Source organism: Ammodytes marinus (assembly GCF_949987685.1).
Source record: "Ammodytes marinus genome assembly, chromosome: 16".
Taxonomy (NCBI): Eukaryota; Metazoa; Chordata; class Actinopteri; order Uranoscopiformes; family Ammodytidae; genus Ammodytes; species Ammodytes marinus.
Genome location: NC_137220.1, coordinates 17619377 through 17633192, shown reverse-complemented (window position 1 = coordinate 17633192; position 13816 = coordinate 17619377). Strand labels below are relative to the sequence as shown.

The 13816-nt window shown below is 41.9% G+C and overlaps 1 protein-coding gene across 1 annotated transcript; it reads left to right on the top strand.

Moving 5' to 3' along the window:
- Positions 1-5995: 5995 nt before the first annotated feature.
- On the top strand, positions 5996-13450 carry nptxra (neuronal pentraxin receptor a; the record flags this gene model as incomplete). Its single annotated transcript, XM_080044523.1, has 5 exons — positions 5996-6679; positions 9961-10234; positions 10686-10927; positions 12036-12215; positions 13220-13450. 5 exons carry the CDS (start codon positions 5996-5998, stop codon positions 13448-13450), a joined length of 1611 nt encoding a protein of 536 aa, XP_079900649.1.
- Positions 13451-13816: the final 366 nt, after the last annotated feature.

Here is a 13816-nt window from a genome sequence, read left to right as displayed (position 1 = left end):
ATTGCGGCCATTGCTCTTCTCATGGGACGTTAAGCAATAGAACATCACAAGCCTTATCCTTTTAATATCTACTGTTCAGACACTGATTAACTATGAAGTCTTTCAAACGGCTTTCATTAATGCTACATTAGCAGTCTGTCCTCTTTTTTGTGGAATCCTGGGAGCTGTTTGACGTCTTCCTGGATTCATATTCTGACATACGTTAACAATCTAGTGGCAAATGGGTGAATGAAGCCTATGTTAACAACACTGACTTGACTAAATATGGGAATGCACTCGTAGGTTATAATTCAAACATATTTTCAAATCTATTAATTACTTAATCCAATAACAAAATCCTACAATCCTTATACTTGAATCACTTCGGATGTTGCCAGCCATTCTGGTGTGAAATACAGAAAAGAGTTTTGCTCTGCTTTACTTGATAAAAGCCTCAGATGAGTGGAGAGACAGTTATTGATTTCTTTCCTTATACTTCAGCCATTATTTGTTGGCACCTGGGTCCCTTGGCCGACCCTACTGTGAGCTGCACTCCACTCGCACCTCTGACAGATTTTTCATTATCAAACTGTAAGAAATGTTTCTCTCTCTCTCTCTCTCTCTCTCTCTCTCTCTCTCTCTCTCTCTCTCTCTCTCTCTCTCTCTCTCTCTCTGTCTGATATGTCAGAGTTGGTGAACTTCCCGTGAACTCCGGGAGAGAGAGGGATGCAGGAGCCACATGGGGGTTGTGATGTATTCCATTTGGTGACGCATTTTGGACGGTGTGGTAAAAGAAATGTTGCTGTATTTCAATTCAATCAAGGCACAAAGTTGAGACGTAAACTTTGAAACCTATAATTGTTTCCAGTGTAATAGATAACAGGCGCCTGATAGATAAAGAGAGATATAGAGAGAGAGAGAGAGAGAGAGAGAGAGAGAGAGAGAGAGAGAGAGAGAGAGAGAGAGAGAGAGAGAGAGAGAGAGAGAGAGGCTTGCACACTAGATGGCACCATAAACTCACTGGAGACGTGACTGGAATTTTAAACAGCTTCATAAACCACACTTATTTAATCTCTTCCTTGTTCCCTCTTCTCCTCTGCTTTTTCTCTTATTGTCTTTACTCTAAATAAAGTAATACCGTTTGTTAATTTTTTCTCAGGTGTCAGCACAAACATCCACCCTGCATACTAACACTTCCGCACACAAGAAGCTTAAGTGCATAAGTATATCTACTTTTAACATTCCTAGTAGTGACATTTTAACAGTGCCTGTGGTATGAATAAAAGTGCAATTACCGCACAATGAAACTAAGTTATGAATCAAAGCATTGCCTAAGTGAAAGTGAGTAAGTATTAACAGAAGTAAATGCACATCCCACCACTGCTTATCAAACATTATCTGATCACAAACCATCTGTGGTGGAGGAGGTATTCAGATAATTTGCTTAAATTAAAGCAGCAGTACTAAAATATAAAGAAATACTCCATTATAAGCTAAATTAAAAGTGAATTGGAAAGATTACCTAAGTTAAAATAAAAGGCCAATCAGGAAAGTGTAAGGTATTGAAAGTCAAAGAATTATACACAGCAGCAAGTAGACCGTAAGCTATATGATGTCCCTGTAGCAGAAGTCAGCCTTGTATTGTTTCAGAGGGGGCCATAAGAAAAACGTTTGTTTCTCCACATACAGTCAAGTGCGAAAGTTTGTGAACCCCTTGAGCCTTTTGGAATTTTATTTATTTTAACCATTATTAATTCATTTTTATCAATACCAGTATTTTTTATATGAAATAACAGATGTTTGTTTATCAATTCAACATTTTTATTTTCCAGAAATCAATTGTTAAAACAGATAAAACAAATTATTTGACGAATGTTGTATGTGCAAAAGTTTGTGAACCCTGAGCTGCATTGCTTAAATCGAGCAAGGTAAACACAATCAGGTTGGCCAAATTGGTTGATGAAATAGACCAATGTAATGAGAGATCTTTAGGAAAGAAATTGGGCGGCACTAGATAAAACAGAGATAAAACCAGGTCAGTTTAGGCTCACCAAAGTGAACCCATACAGGTCAGACATGCTAAAAGGGAAACAAATCTCAGAGGATCTCAGGAATAGAGTTTTGATGTTACACATTTGTCTGGGGACAGTTATAAATTCATAAAAAAAAATTTGAGCTCAATCGGTCCACCGTGAGGCAAATCATCTACAAATGGAGAGCTTTAAGAGTGACTTAACATCTGCCTAGAAGTGGACTTCCTTCAAAAATATCCTCAAGCGCCACAAGAAAAGTGATTTTTCAGGTAAAAGCCAACCCAAACATTACACCTGGAGATTTGCAGACAATTTGAAACCACCATTATTCACTTGGGAGAAGGTTCTCTAGGTGGTAGGCAGAATTGCGTTTTTGCCCAAACATGGCGGTTTTGGTTATGACCAAACAGTTCAATTTTTGACTAATCTGTCCACAGAATAAGACTTCAGGTATCTCCAGGTGCTCTCTGGCAAAGTTGTGACAAGCAGTTTTGTTCTTTTTTGAGAGCAGAGGCTTCTTCAGCAACCATCCCATGAAAGCCATGTTGACTGAGTTTTCTTCTTATTGTGGAACCATGCACATCTGTCCCAGATGCTGCAAGAGAGGTCTGCAAATCACCAGATGTAATGTTTGGGTTGGCTTTTAACTGAAAAATCACTTATCTTGTGGCGCTTGTGGATATTTTTGAAGGAAGTCCACTTCTAGGCAGATGTTCAGTCACTCTTAAAGCTCTTCATTTGTAGATGATTTGCCTCACGGTGGACCGATGGAGCTCAAACTTTTTTTTAAATAATTTATAGCTCTCCCCAGACAAATGTGCAGCATCACAACTCTATTCCTGAGATCCTCTGAGATTGTTTCCCCTTTTAGCATGTCTGACCTGTATGGGTTCACTTTGGTGAGCCTAAACTGACCTGGTTTTATCTCTGTTGTATCTAGTGCCGCCCAATTTCTTCCCTAAAGATCTCTCACTACATTGGTCCATTTCATGACTCAATTTGGCCCATCTGATTGTGTTTACCTGCTCCATTTAAGCAATGCAGCTCAGGGTTCACAAACTTTTGCACATACAACATTCGTCAAATAATTTGTTTTATCTGTTTTAACAATTGATTTCTGGAAAAGAAAAATGTTGAATTGATAAACAAACATCTGTTATTTCATATAAAAAATACTGGTATTGATAAAAATGAATTAATGATGGTTACAATAAATAAAATTCCAAAATGTTCAAGGGGTTCACAAACTTTCGCACTTGACTGTATATAAATGTTAACTTAAAACCTAAGTATCCCTTCAATTGTGCGCTGAACTGAGCTTTTATCCCACAGATTTAGTTTGCCGCCAGACAGACGCAAAACAAAAACAAACAGCTGTCTGGCAGCAAACCAAAGCAGTGAAAAGAAAATCGCAGTTTAGCGTTTAATTGAAGGGATATGTAGGTTTTAAGTCATCATTTATACTATATGTGGAGAAAAAAACGTTTAAGGACAGAGAGAAGGCAACACACTGCAAAATAACCGTGGGAACACAACAAACAAAAAGACAGTAAGAAAACAAAAAATAAAATCAGATAAAATGACTATAAAATATGAATAAAAAAAATAAAAATAGACGACACCATGAAAAAAGCCAGCCTGTAAAAATGGGTTTTAAGAAATGTTTTAAAAGAAGATACTGATTGTGCAAGCCTTATCTCCACAGGCAGGTTGTTCCAAAGTTGGAGGGCCCTGATGGCAAAAGCACAATCACCTTTAGATTTTAGCCTGGACTGTCTTTGGGACAGCCAAAAGGTCAGACCCCCCCATCAGTAAAATCTTAAAATCGATTCTAAAATCGTACAGGTAGCCAATGGGGAGTAGCAAGTAATGGGGTGATGTGAGCTCGTCTGTTAAACATTACAATGACACTTAAGGGCTGTTGTCACTGTCACAACTCATCATTTTCTACGGCTTAGTGTTCACCCCTTCCAAAGAGCTATTAAGGTCAATTACCAAAGACGCCAATAGACAGAGACAGGGAGGGCACTCTTCTTTAGTGGAAGAAGCAATATTTTTTTAGACCTTCCGAGAGACTGAGCAGCTCTGACCAAATCCCCCAGCATAGATTATGGATAAAAGCCTTTAGAAAAGGTACATTAAAAAAATTAGAAATTCCAAAAAGTGGAAACGATAAACCGCTGACATCCCTGCAGCAGACAAAGTCAAGTTCAAAAGGTGACTTGGATGATGAATTGTGGTCAGACCTGCTTTGTGGCCACATGGGGCTTTTATAGACATACTGCGTCAGCACTCTATCTCCATCATTAACAGAATGCTTCACCCAGACTGGCCTTTTTCTTTAATGCACTTGGACCTCTCACTGAAGTTATATCAGACTCAGTGGACCGAAAATGGACTGCGCTGATTTGAACAATCATTTAGTTGATTTAGCCAAAAGAAAACGTGATTTTCATACTCGTGCACTTAAATCCCTCAATGAATTCACGTGCAGTCAGAGCCAACCATTTTTTTTTCAAAGCTAAAAAACATCACCGCAGTGGCAAGCACTGGGGAGGAAATTACCAGCATAGGAACCCCACATCACTGCTGCAAAGCTATTTATTAACAGACCAAATATTTTTTGTTTGTACTTTCCCCCCAGTAATTTGTCCTCATCTCACACAGGAATACGTTACGATCTATACTTCACTGATCGCAGTGTTCCGGCCGGAGCTATTTTCTGCTGCAGACACTTTGGGTCGTCTCACGCCTGTTCTGTTCCCTTTGACCATGTTATATATCAGAGCTGAGAAGTCTTAGCTTAAATCCCCCTTAATGCTCGTGTGAGAATGTACATCACACACTAGATTTACACAGACAAGAGCTACTTCCCTGACACCTGTCTTTTCTTTATCGTGTGTGTGTGTGTCCTTTTTCTCTATGTCACAGTATCACACATACACTACATTTACATTCTAATTTCATCTGTGTGCACATGCTTGGAAATGAGATTAACATGAGTTGTATACTGGTAAGGATGGTTTAATGAGGCCCATATAGCACCAGGTCTGTATCACGCTCTGTGACACTGACACACACACACACACACACACACACACACACACCAAAACCCCACCAGGGCCATCATTCTGTCATCTTTGCTGCTGTAGGAGCCTTGAGGCTGACTTATGGCCATCTACACACACCGCATTACTGTGGGCCTGTAATGTGTTGCTGAGCTAGAGAATATTAAGCCGAAGGGAAGGGGGAAAAACGAATGTAATGCTGTAACACTGATATGATTTTTATGTGTGCAGCAGCGAGGCAGTTTGAAAATTGCAATCTTGAGTGAAAGCTGGATGAAAAGAAGAAATCTCACTCAAAATGCACCCTGTTGTTTGTGGCTGCATTGCAACACAAGCTTTTTGAACACACGCTTCAATGACTGAAAATGGGATGTGTTTTTGAGAATGAAGAAGAATGAGCCTAACATAGAGCCATTTAAAAGTGAGCTCTGGGCTACAGGAAGAAGACAAAACATGGACAAAAACAAAGCTTGCTATCACACTGCATAGAGCAGCCTCTCTCTCTCTCCCTTCTCTCTCTCTCTCTCTCTCTCTCTCTCTCTCTCTCTCTCTCTCTCTCTCTCTCTGTCTCTCTCTCCCCTCATTCTGCTTTAGTATCAGGCTGGATTCCGACTGAATAACGAGGACATGCGCGCTGGACAGGGAAAGGAGGTGTTACACCAACTGCCTGCTTCTGATGTTTTGACTCCACGATCTCTCAAATATGGTCCTCCTTTTCTAATCGTCAGTTTTTGTGGAAAGGCTTAAAAGTGAGGACATTTTAATTTCTCTCATGACAATAATTTGACACTTTTTTTCTTTTTGTTTTGAAGCTTTTACTTTCTTCTTCTTCTTCTTATCATTATTAGATTTTTCTAATAATCGAGCGCGCCCGCCGCCACCCTGAAGTTCATCGTTATTATCTTGGCCGCCGGGATGGTGGCCTTCATCGGAGCGGTTATCTGCATCATCGCAGCCGTCCACACCGGATCCTCCAAGGCTGCCGCGGCACACCAGCATCCAGCGACCGACAACCACTCGCTTTATCCGGACACTGCACCGCAAACCCCCATGGCCGCAGGAGGAGGCTCCGTGGCCCGGGTCGGATCTCTGGGCGCTCTCCATGGTTCTGAAACGCCCGACTCGGAGGCGCCCACCTTCAATGTCGGGCTCGGCGGGCTGGACGGGGTCACAGGACTCGCCGGGCACGACCCGACGGTCAGCAGGCTCATCTGCACGCCCATCCCCGCCGGCGAGTGCAACCCGAAAAACTTTCAGCAACAAGCGGATGACCCGTCGCTTTACGCGGGCGAGGACTGGGGCTACCTGCGCACTACCGCGGAGACACTCAGGCAGACCGTGCTGCAGCAGAAGGACCAGATATTAACAGACCAGCGGACCATCAGGGATCTGACGGGAAAACTAACCGAGTGTGAGAAGGGGATGGACGGCAAGGGAGGCGCCGCAGGGCTGCTGGGGGGTAAAGAGGAGGAGGAGACGCACCTGGAGCGGATCATGGTGCGGGACAGCCCCGACAGTGTCCACGTGCTCACCGTCAGGGCCGTGGATGAGCTGGAGCAGGCTATCACACAGCTCAAAGACCGCATAGAGAAACTGGAGGTAGGTACAGAGTGGGAAGAGGAAGAATAAAAGCACCACTCCACATAAATCATATCTCCTGCAGCATGCAACTACAACTCTACTTTAGGAGGAATCCCAGAGAGCAGGCTCATGGGATAAAAAAAGGACCTCTGTATTATAAGATTGACCGAGATTTGTGTTTCATTGGCCCGATTACAGCTTTGAATAAGAAGACAGTAACTCTCCGTTACCTGTTGAAATCAATGTCTATATTTGTCTCTTCTTCTTTCTGTAGTCCCTTTTAAGGATTTCTGGGCACGCATGGCTGGTTTATGCAAGAAAGAGCTTTGTAAATTTTGAATGAGAACAAGTGAGATATCCAAAAGGCTTCTTGGCTGATATTAGTATAAGACAGTTGGCCCTTCCCAGTAGCCTAATGGTGTCTATGAAAAAGAAACAACAGAAGACCATCTTTCTTTTTTGTGTGTCTGCATACTTAATATGCTATGAGCAATTAACCGGATCATGTGATTCAATTTCGAGATTTATAATATGATGCTAGCATCAAACACGTAGGGATCTTTGAAAAAAATAACCAGGACTTGGCATCAGTTCATTCCATTGATAATACATACATGAATTGGTTGCTAGGTATGCGACTGTAATGGCACCAAGATGACAGATTGAGTTTTAGAATGAAAATAAAGAAAGATGAAAAGTGAGGTAGGGAAACAGAGAGGAACTGAGGGAGGGGGGTAAGGACACAGATAATAAGGTGGGGAAGGAGAAGAGAATATAGCCTACTACAGAGAAACACAAGTGCCCCTTTATCTGACCAGAATCCGATGATAACCTGATTTTTGGCTGAAGAAATCCCATACATCATTTATGAGGTGCCCATATAGTATGTGTGGAAAGTAGAGCACCACTAAATGTGCCTCTCTCTGCGGTGATAGTATTCCTATTATCACTGGTTGGCAGTTTATGTAGGACATGTCTGCACGGGTCATTTTTTTTTTGTGCAGATTCTGCATACTTTGTCTTTGTTCCAACAGTTGGCAGCGTCAAATGAAAAACACCAGAATGCAGAGAATAACAGAATATGAGAAATTAATGTCAAAGCAAAAGCATAATCCTCATAGCGAGGGTGTTCCCCCCCCACCCACACACACACACACACTCTCTCTTCTTCTTCTTTTTACCATCCGTGTCATGCTTCCGTATACAGCAGGATCTTGGCCTACTTCAGTAGCGGCACAGTGTGGTGTTTACATCAGATCCTGTGTGCTGGCAATGGTGCAACTCTACAAGAAAGAGCATTCATTTGGGGAATACTATAGGGTCAGGTAACAGTATTGAATTCTTTGCCTCTGTTGGCTGATCATGCATCACTTCACATCTGCTCAGGTATGCGAGGTAAACAAAGTGATACGGTTGTTGCAAATGGTGTGGGCTGCTTGTGCGGTCACTGCAAAGTTGTTCACTTTCTATCTATAGTTGGTAGTACTGCAATCTCTCATAGCAGTTTGAGCAGTTGTGACTCTTTTTATTTGCAGCTATTACTTCCATTATAACTATAGAGGCTCAGTGAAAAGGAGCACTTTGCAATATCATGCTGATCCAGGTCCAGTGTGGTGATCCTCGGCACTATGTTTTACCTTTAGTACAGGCTGAGTTTTAGAATGGGAGTGCCACTGTCTTCTAACTTGTATGCTTTGTGTTTTTTTTTAACTATTTCATTATCATGTATTTAATTGATCAAATGAGAGAATAGAGGCATCCGTTGTCATGCAGTTTTCTTAAAGAAGGGTGTAAACCAACCATAGTATTTTTCATGTTCATATTGGCACTGAAATATTGACATTTATGAATCTTGAATTATTTATGGCGGAAAACAAACAAACAAATGCAGACATATCAAGTCATTGTATGACTGGATATATTACTACCAAAGAGCAAACTAGATTCCACAAGATTACAGCCTAGTACATCAGGTGTTTGCATAGAAAGCCATGCTTGATTCTTATGTCAAAATGTAACTTCCTATATGTCCCTCGATTCAAGGTGATACTAGAAAAGGTACACAGAGGTTTACATTGTAATTCACTTCCCCTATTTGTATCAATATACTATTATAGCATATAGAGTAGGTAAACACGGTGCTGCACATTTGCTTCATGTATTTTTCATGTACTGTGTATGTTTCTTCTAGAATCTATATAACTCCTTCATATTGTCTATGTATTTCTAATGCATACTGTTGAACAATATGCTTGGTGGATGTACTTGACCACACAGGTATTGGAAATCTTGCAGAGTCAGAGTATTTCCTACATCTCTCCCCCTGTGGCATTGCTGTTTAATTCAGTGAACCTTAACACAGCGGTGCCGTACAATTGGTTGTTGACTGAAATAGTTGTTGTTCTCTTTGCTTCCTTGTCTGACTATATGATTTGTTGTGTAATCCCCTCCATAATTGAAACAAAGCCCCATAGACATGAACTGTTCATACCTAAATCAGACTTTTCTCTTCTCCTTTCCACCCTTGCATTAGTCATGCCACATTATAAAAACGAAAAATAAACAAATAAAACCCAGACTACTACTAGCAAATCAGTTCCAAGCAATGTTGCAAAAGCATGCAAATGCTCTAAGGAGTAGCTACAGTGGGGTAATATTGAGTGAATATAAGGGTGAAAACCCAGCAACTTTAAAGGACAAGTTTGAACATTTTGAAATTATGAGTACCTGCTTACTAGGTGAGAATATTGATACCACTCCAATACCCGCCTGTTAAGTATGCAGCTATATCCACTTAGCATTAAGACTGGAAAAAAGATTCCCTGGCTATGTTTAAAGGCATTACCAGCACGTATAGTGTTCACTTAAGATCCTGGTATATCTCGTTTGACTAATATGTAGAAACAAAAAGTGTGTTAATGACAATAAGTTGGTTTTATGGACATTGATTTGTTGAAATACGACATTTTGTCGTTTCATGGTATTATTTCTTGGCTGCAAAGTCAAATGTTTAACTATTCTTTTAAGGATGAAACATTACATTGTCTATGGCAAGATGGAACCTTATCCAATAATGTGTCCCTAGTGTGTGATGTAATGCTTAACACATATACATTATTAAATGGGTATAATAACGTTACCTACATAAGCATGTATCAACCCACATAATGTTGAGAATCACTGCAGCTGGTGCGTGCTTTCTCACAAAGAAGAACATACAGTACACTATAACCTTAAAATGCAAGTCTGTAATACTCACACTGTGAAATAGTGTTCAACCACCTCTCCCTCCTCCACAGTCAGACATTGGGCCATTTCCTCACAACCAGACGGACAGTGGTGGTGCCTCAGGAGTACCAGGGGAAGGCGGCCCAGAAAGGTTAGCCGATCCTGGGCACAGGGCTGGTGCTGAGCGGCCCTGGAGGATGGAAGACTTGGAGGGGGAGCTGGAGAGGAAGGTGGAGCTGCTGGACAAAGAGAGAAAAGCCTTGAGGCTGGAAACAGAGAAACACAGACAGGAGATCGACCGGGGCATCAATAAACTACACCACAGAGTCTCAGGACTGGAGGAAGGTAAGGCATCAACACACAAGGCAGGAAAAGAAATACAGAGTGAGAAAGTGTGTGTGCATGTGTGGGCAAATCCTAATTTTATAAATGAATGAGTGAAATGATAAGTGACTGAAAAATTGCTACAGATTGACGTCTCAAGTAGTCACTAATTACGAGACATAATCTGACATTAAAGTTACCTCAGATCTTTCATTTTCTGTACTGTGTTCATCACATCAAACCATGGTGGTACTTCAAGATGAATAAATAATGTTTAACTTATGTAAAAGGAAAAACATCAGAAAGACTATGAAATCCTCGCCTTGCTTCAAAAAACCTAGAAAAGCCTTCATCTGATTGTTTTGATGGGGGGGAAAAAGTAGGGCTCGTTTTGATCCTCTTGCCAGATCCACCATATGATGTATATACTTCATTCATTTGTCATTGCATTCTCTATCACTTCTTTTCTCAGGCATCTCGGGGCATTCCTTCCCAGAGGGCTACAGGCTGTCATTCCCGACTCGGACCAACTACATGTACGCTGTGGTGAAGCATTCAGTCCCCACACTGCGGGCCTTCACCGTGTGCCTGTGGCTGAGGCCATCCGAGGGAGGGATCGGCACGCCTGTGTCCTACGCCGTTACCGAGCAACCCAACGAACTGGTGTTGATGCAAGGCCTGCACACCCCCACTGAGCTGCTCATCAATGACAAGGTGCTGTATCCGTCTACATATACAATGTACATTCTGTATGTCTCGGAACTGTTGAGTACACCACCATGGAGGTGCAATTGATGTATGTAATGGGTCATATTTCAAACTGTTTATTGATTGGATTCTCAACATGTGTTAAATTAGTGTCTCTTAAGAGTCTGTACCGAGTGCATCATTACAAACTGTTTTTGAATTGGTCAAGATGCTTCATACAATGTATGCAAATCTATTTATTTTTTCAGATATCTGCACCATAGTGGCATACATTCATATATTCATTAATATGCAGCATATCAAACACCATTTGGCAATTGCTCTATATGTGAATTATTGCTTAAAGATGAAGATTTACTTGTAGTGTGGGAGTAATGAGTTTGGGGAGCCTGTCTATCTATGCAAATATATATATATATATATCAGATAAATCAATGGGATTTTTTTCAGCCTGTGTCAATATGTTTGTGTTATTGATGTGAAAAACAAAACAAAAACCTTGTAGAATCTGTTAATCATATGTATTTGTGCAGCCATAGCAAGCCGCTTTGTGTTCAATAACATTGCAGTGCAGTTTAATTAAAACATGACAGGATGAAAAAGGTTGCATCTCAAATGCAGTGCTCACTCCCTCGCAACAATCTTGGAAAGACATAATGATGTGGGAGACTTGATGCAAAAGGATGTCTTTGTTTCACCACTGCTTTCTGCCTGGCTGGCCTGCTTTTTGAAAATGATATCAGCATGACGTATAAGGTCTATTACAGGAGAAATAGTCCACTGTATTTGCATACAAATAAGCAGAACACATCACACAAGCCTTGACGACATTGCATGGCCTTGTAGTGAAGTGGAGTGACTTTTGGTATAATTCACTGAAGTCATTGCGGTAATAGATGCCTGCAGGGGAATGTTATGTGTCCTTGGAGATAGCACAATGTCTTTGAGGCTGAATAAAAGACAGCTTTCGAACTCCTAAGACACAATAGAGACAGGAGATGTCAGAGGCATGTCAAATAGCTCGTCTTACCTTCAAGTGGCTGACACTCAAAAACATTGCAATAAAAACATTGTCTTCATTTGAACTGCCCTTTTGCTCTCCTGTGCTCTATAGGTGGCACAGTTGCCCCTAAACCTCTCCAGAGGCAGCTGGCAGCACATCTGTGTGAGCTGGAGCCAGAAAGGAGGAGCCTGGCAGGCCTATCAGGGGGGAAAGCTGAGGGGCGAGGGTCACGCATTGGCCACCGGACATCACATCAGACCCGGAGGAGTGCTAGTACTGGGACAGGAGCAGGTAAATGCAGGAACCAAGGAATGAAAGACTGAACCAATGAAGAGACATAACTGATTAGTGGCAGGCATACGGCTGGCCTCTCAGACCAGTGCTGACTACAGTGCAGCAAGAAAATACTGTAGTAGTTCACCACTCCACTGTTGGCTTATTCATCTAATGACCGCTCCATGGGTGGAAAAAAAAAGACCCTTGGGGGAAAGTAAAAAAAAAAAGTTTGGACATACTGTTAGCCAAAGTTTTGAAGTGGTGTGCTTTGTTGTTGTGCCGGTAGGATAAGATGTGTTGTGGGTTTGTTCGTGTGTGAAAATTCGGCACTCTTACCAAAGGCAGCAAAAAAAAGGAAGCTGAGCCGAGCTGGATGTGTACGAAAGTAAAATATACGGGCTGGCCAGAGTAATTCCAATATCTACTATTTGTTGATTATGTGCAGAAGCTTCCTTTTTTCTGCTCGGGGGAAAATGGCTGGATGGTAGACACTTTCCAGCGTTATTGGGTGTAATTATGCATTGGCACGAGACCAGCTGGGTATGAATAAAGTACTATATTTGCAAGATAACCAGCTGCTAACTACAAGCCAACTCTGCGTCATTAGGAGTGCTATACAGCACTTTGTGATCATCGCTTTTAGATCAGGACAGGAGCCCGCCACGGAGCTCCGCGGAGTGAGACGCAGATTAGCTCCCATTAGCACTGATATTTAACTCTAGCACATCTCTAGTCGCTGTTCATCAAGCCACCAACTGGATCTATTTGGAACTGCAGAAAAACACAACTACTTCTTGCTTAACATTGGAATTAATAATGTGTTTTTTTAAAAGTTAAAACAACAAGTATTCAAATAATCGTTGGGAAAAACCAAGGAGTATTCTTAGCCTGTCGAATGGTATTCAGGACAACCCTAACAAGTGTTTTCTTTAGCTTTCAACCACGTCCACATGGCCCCTTTTCAAGCTTTTTATCTCCGTTAATCCATCTGACTTTAGTCCTTCTTTCTTTCTGTCTAGGATTCCCTTGGGGGAGGTTTTGACTCAACCCAGGCCCTTGTTGGAGAGTTGTCCCAGGTTGGTCTTTGGGAGCGGGTCCTGTCTGCTAGCCAGGTGGCTAGCCTGGCTCGCTGTGGCAAAGTCACCCAGGGCAGCGTGGCCCCCTGGACCGAGAACGGGGTTGACGTTTACGGTGGAGCCACCAAAGACCCAGGGGAGCCCTGTAGTAAACACAACAGGAATTCTCAGTGACCGTTAGATGGGGGAGGGGGGAGGCTTCAGGGAGAAAGAGGGGGGAAGGGGGGGGGGAAACCGCGACAGCTTTAGAGTTTGGGTAAGTCAAGGCAAGGTGATGAAAACTGTTTGGGAAATGTGGCGGGAATATTAAGCAGGAAATAGGAGCAAAGAGTGGATGATGAAAGAGAAATGAAAGAGGAAAGACAGGAGGAGGAAAAAAGACGAATCGGGCACTGAGTTTCAATGAGTGATGCTACATTGTTTTCACCTCTGCATGATGTGTTCATATATCTTTAATGTCTTGCCACTGCACTGTGCAGCTCAAAAGTCTCACACAATAGGAAAGTGCCTCCTGCATCCACAGCTGGCAGGTTGATGTCT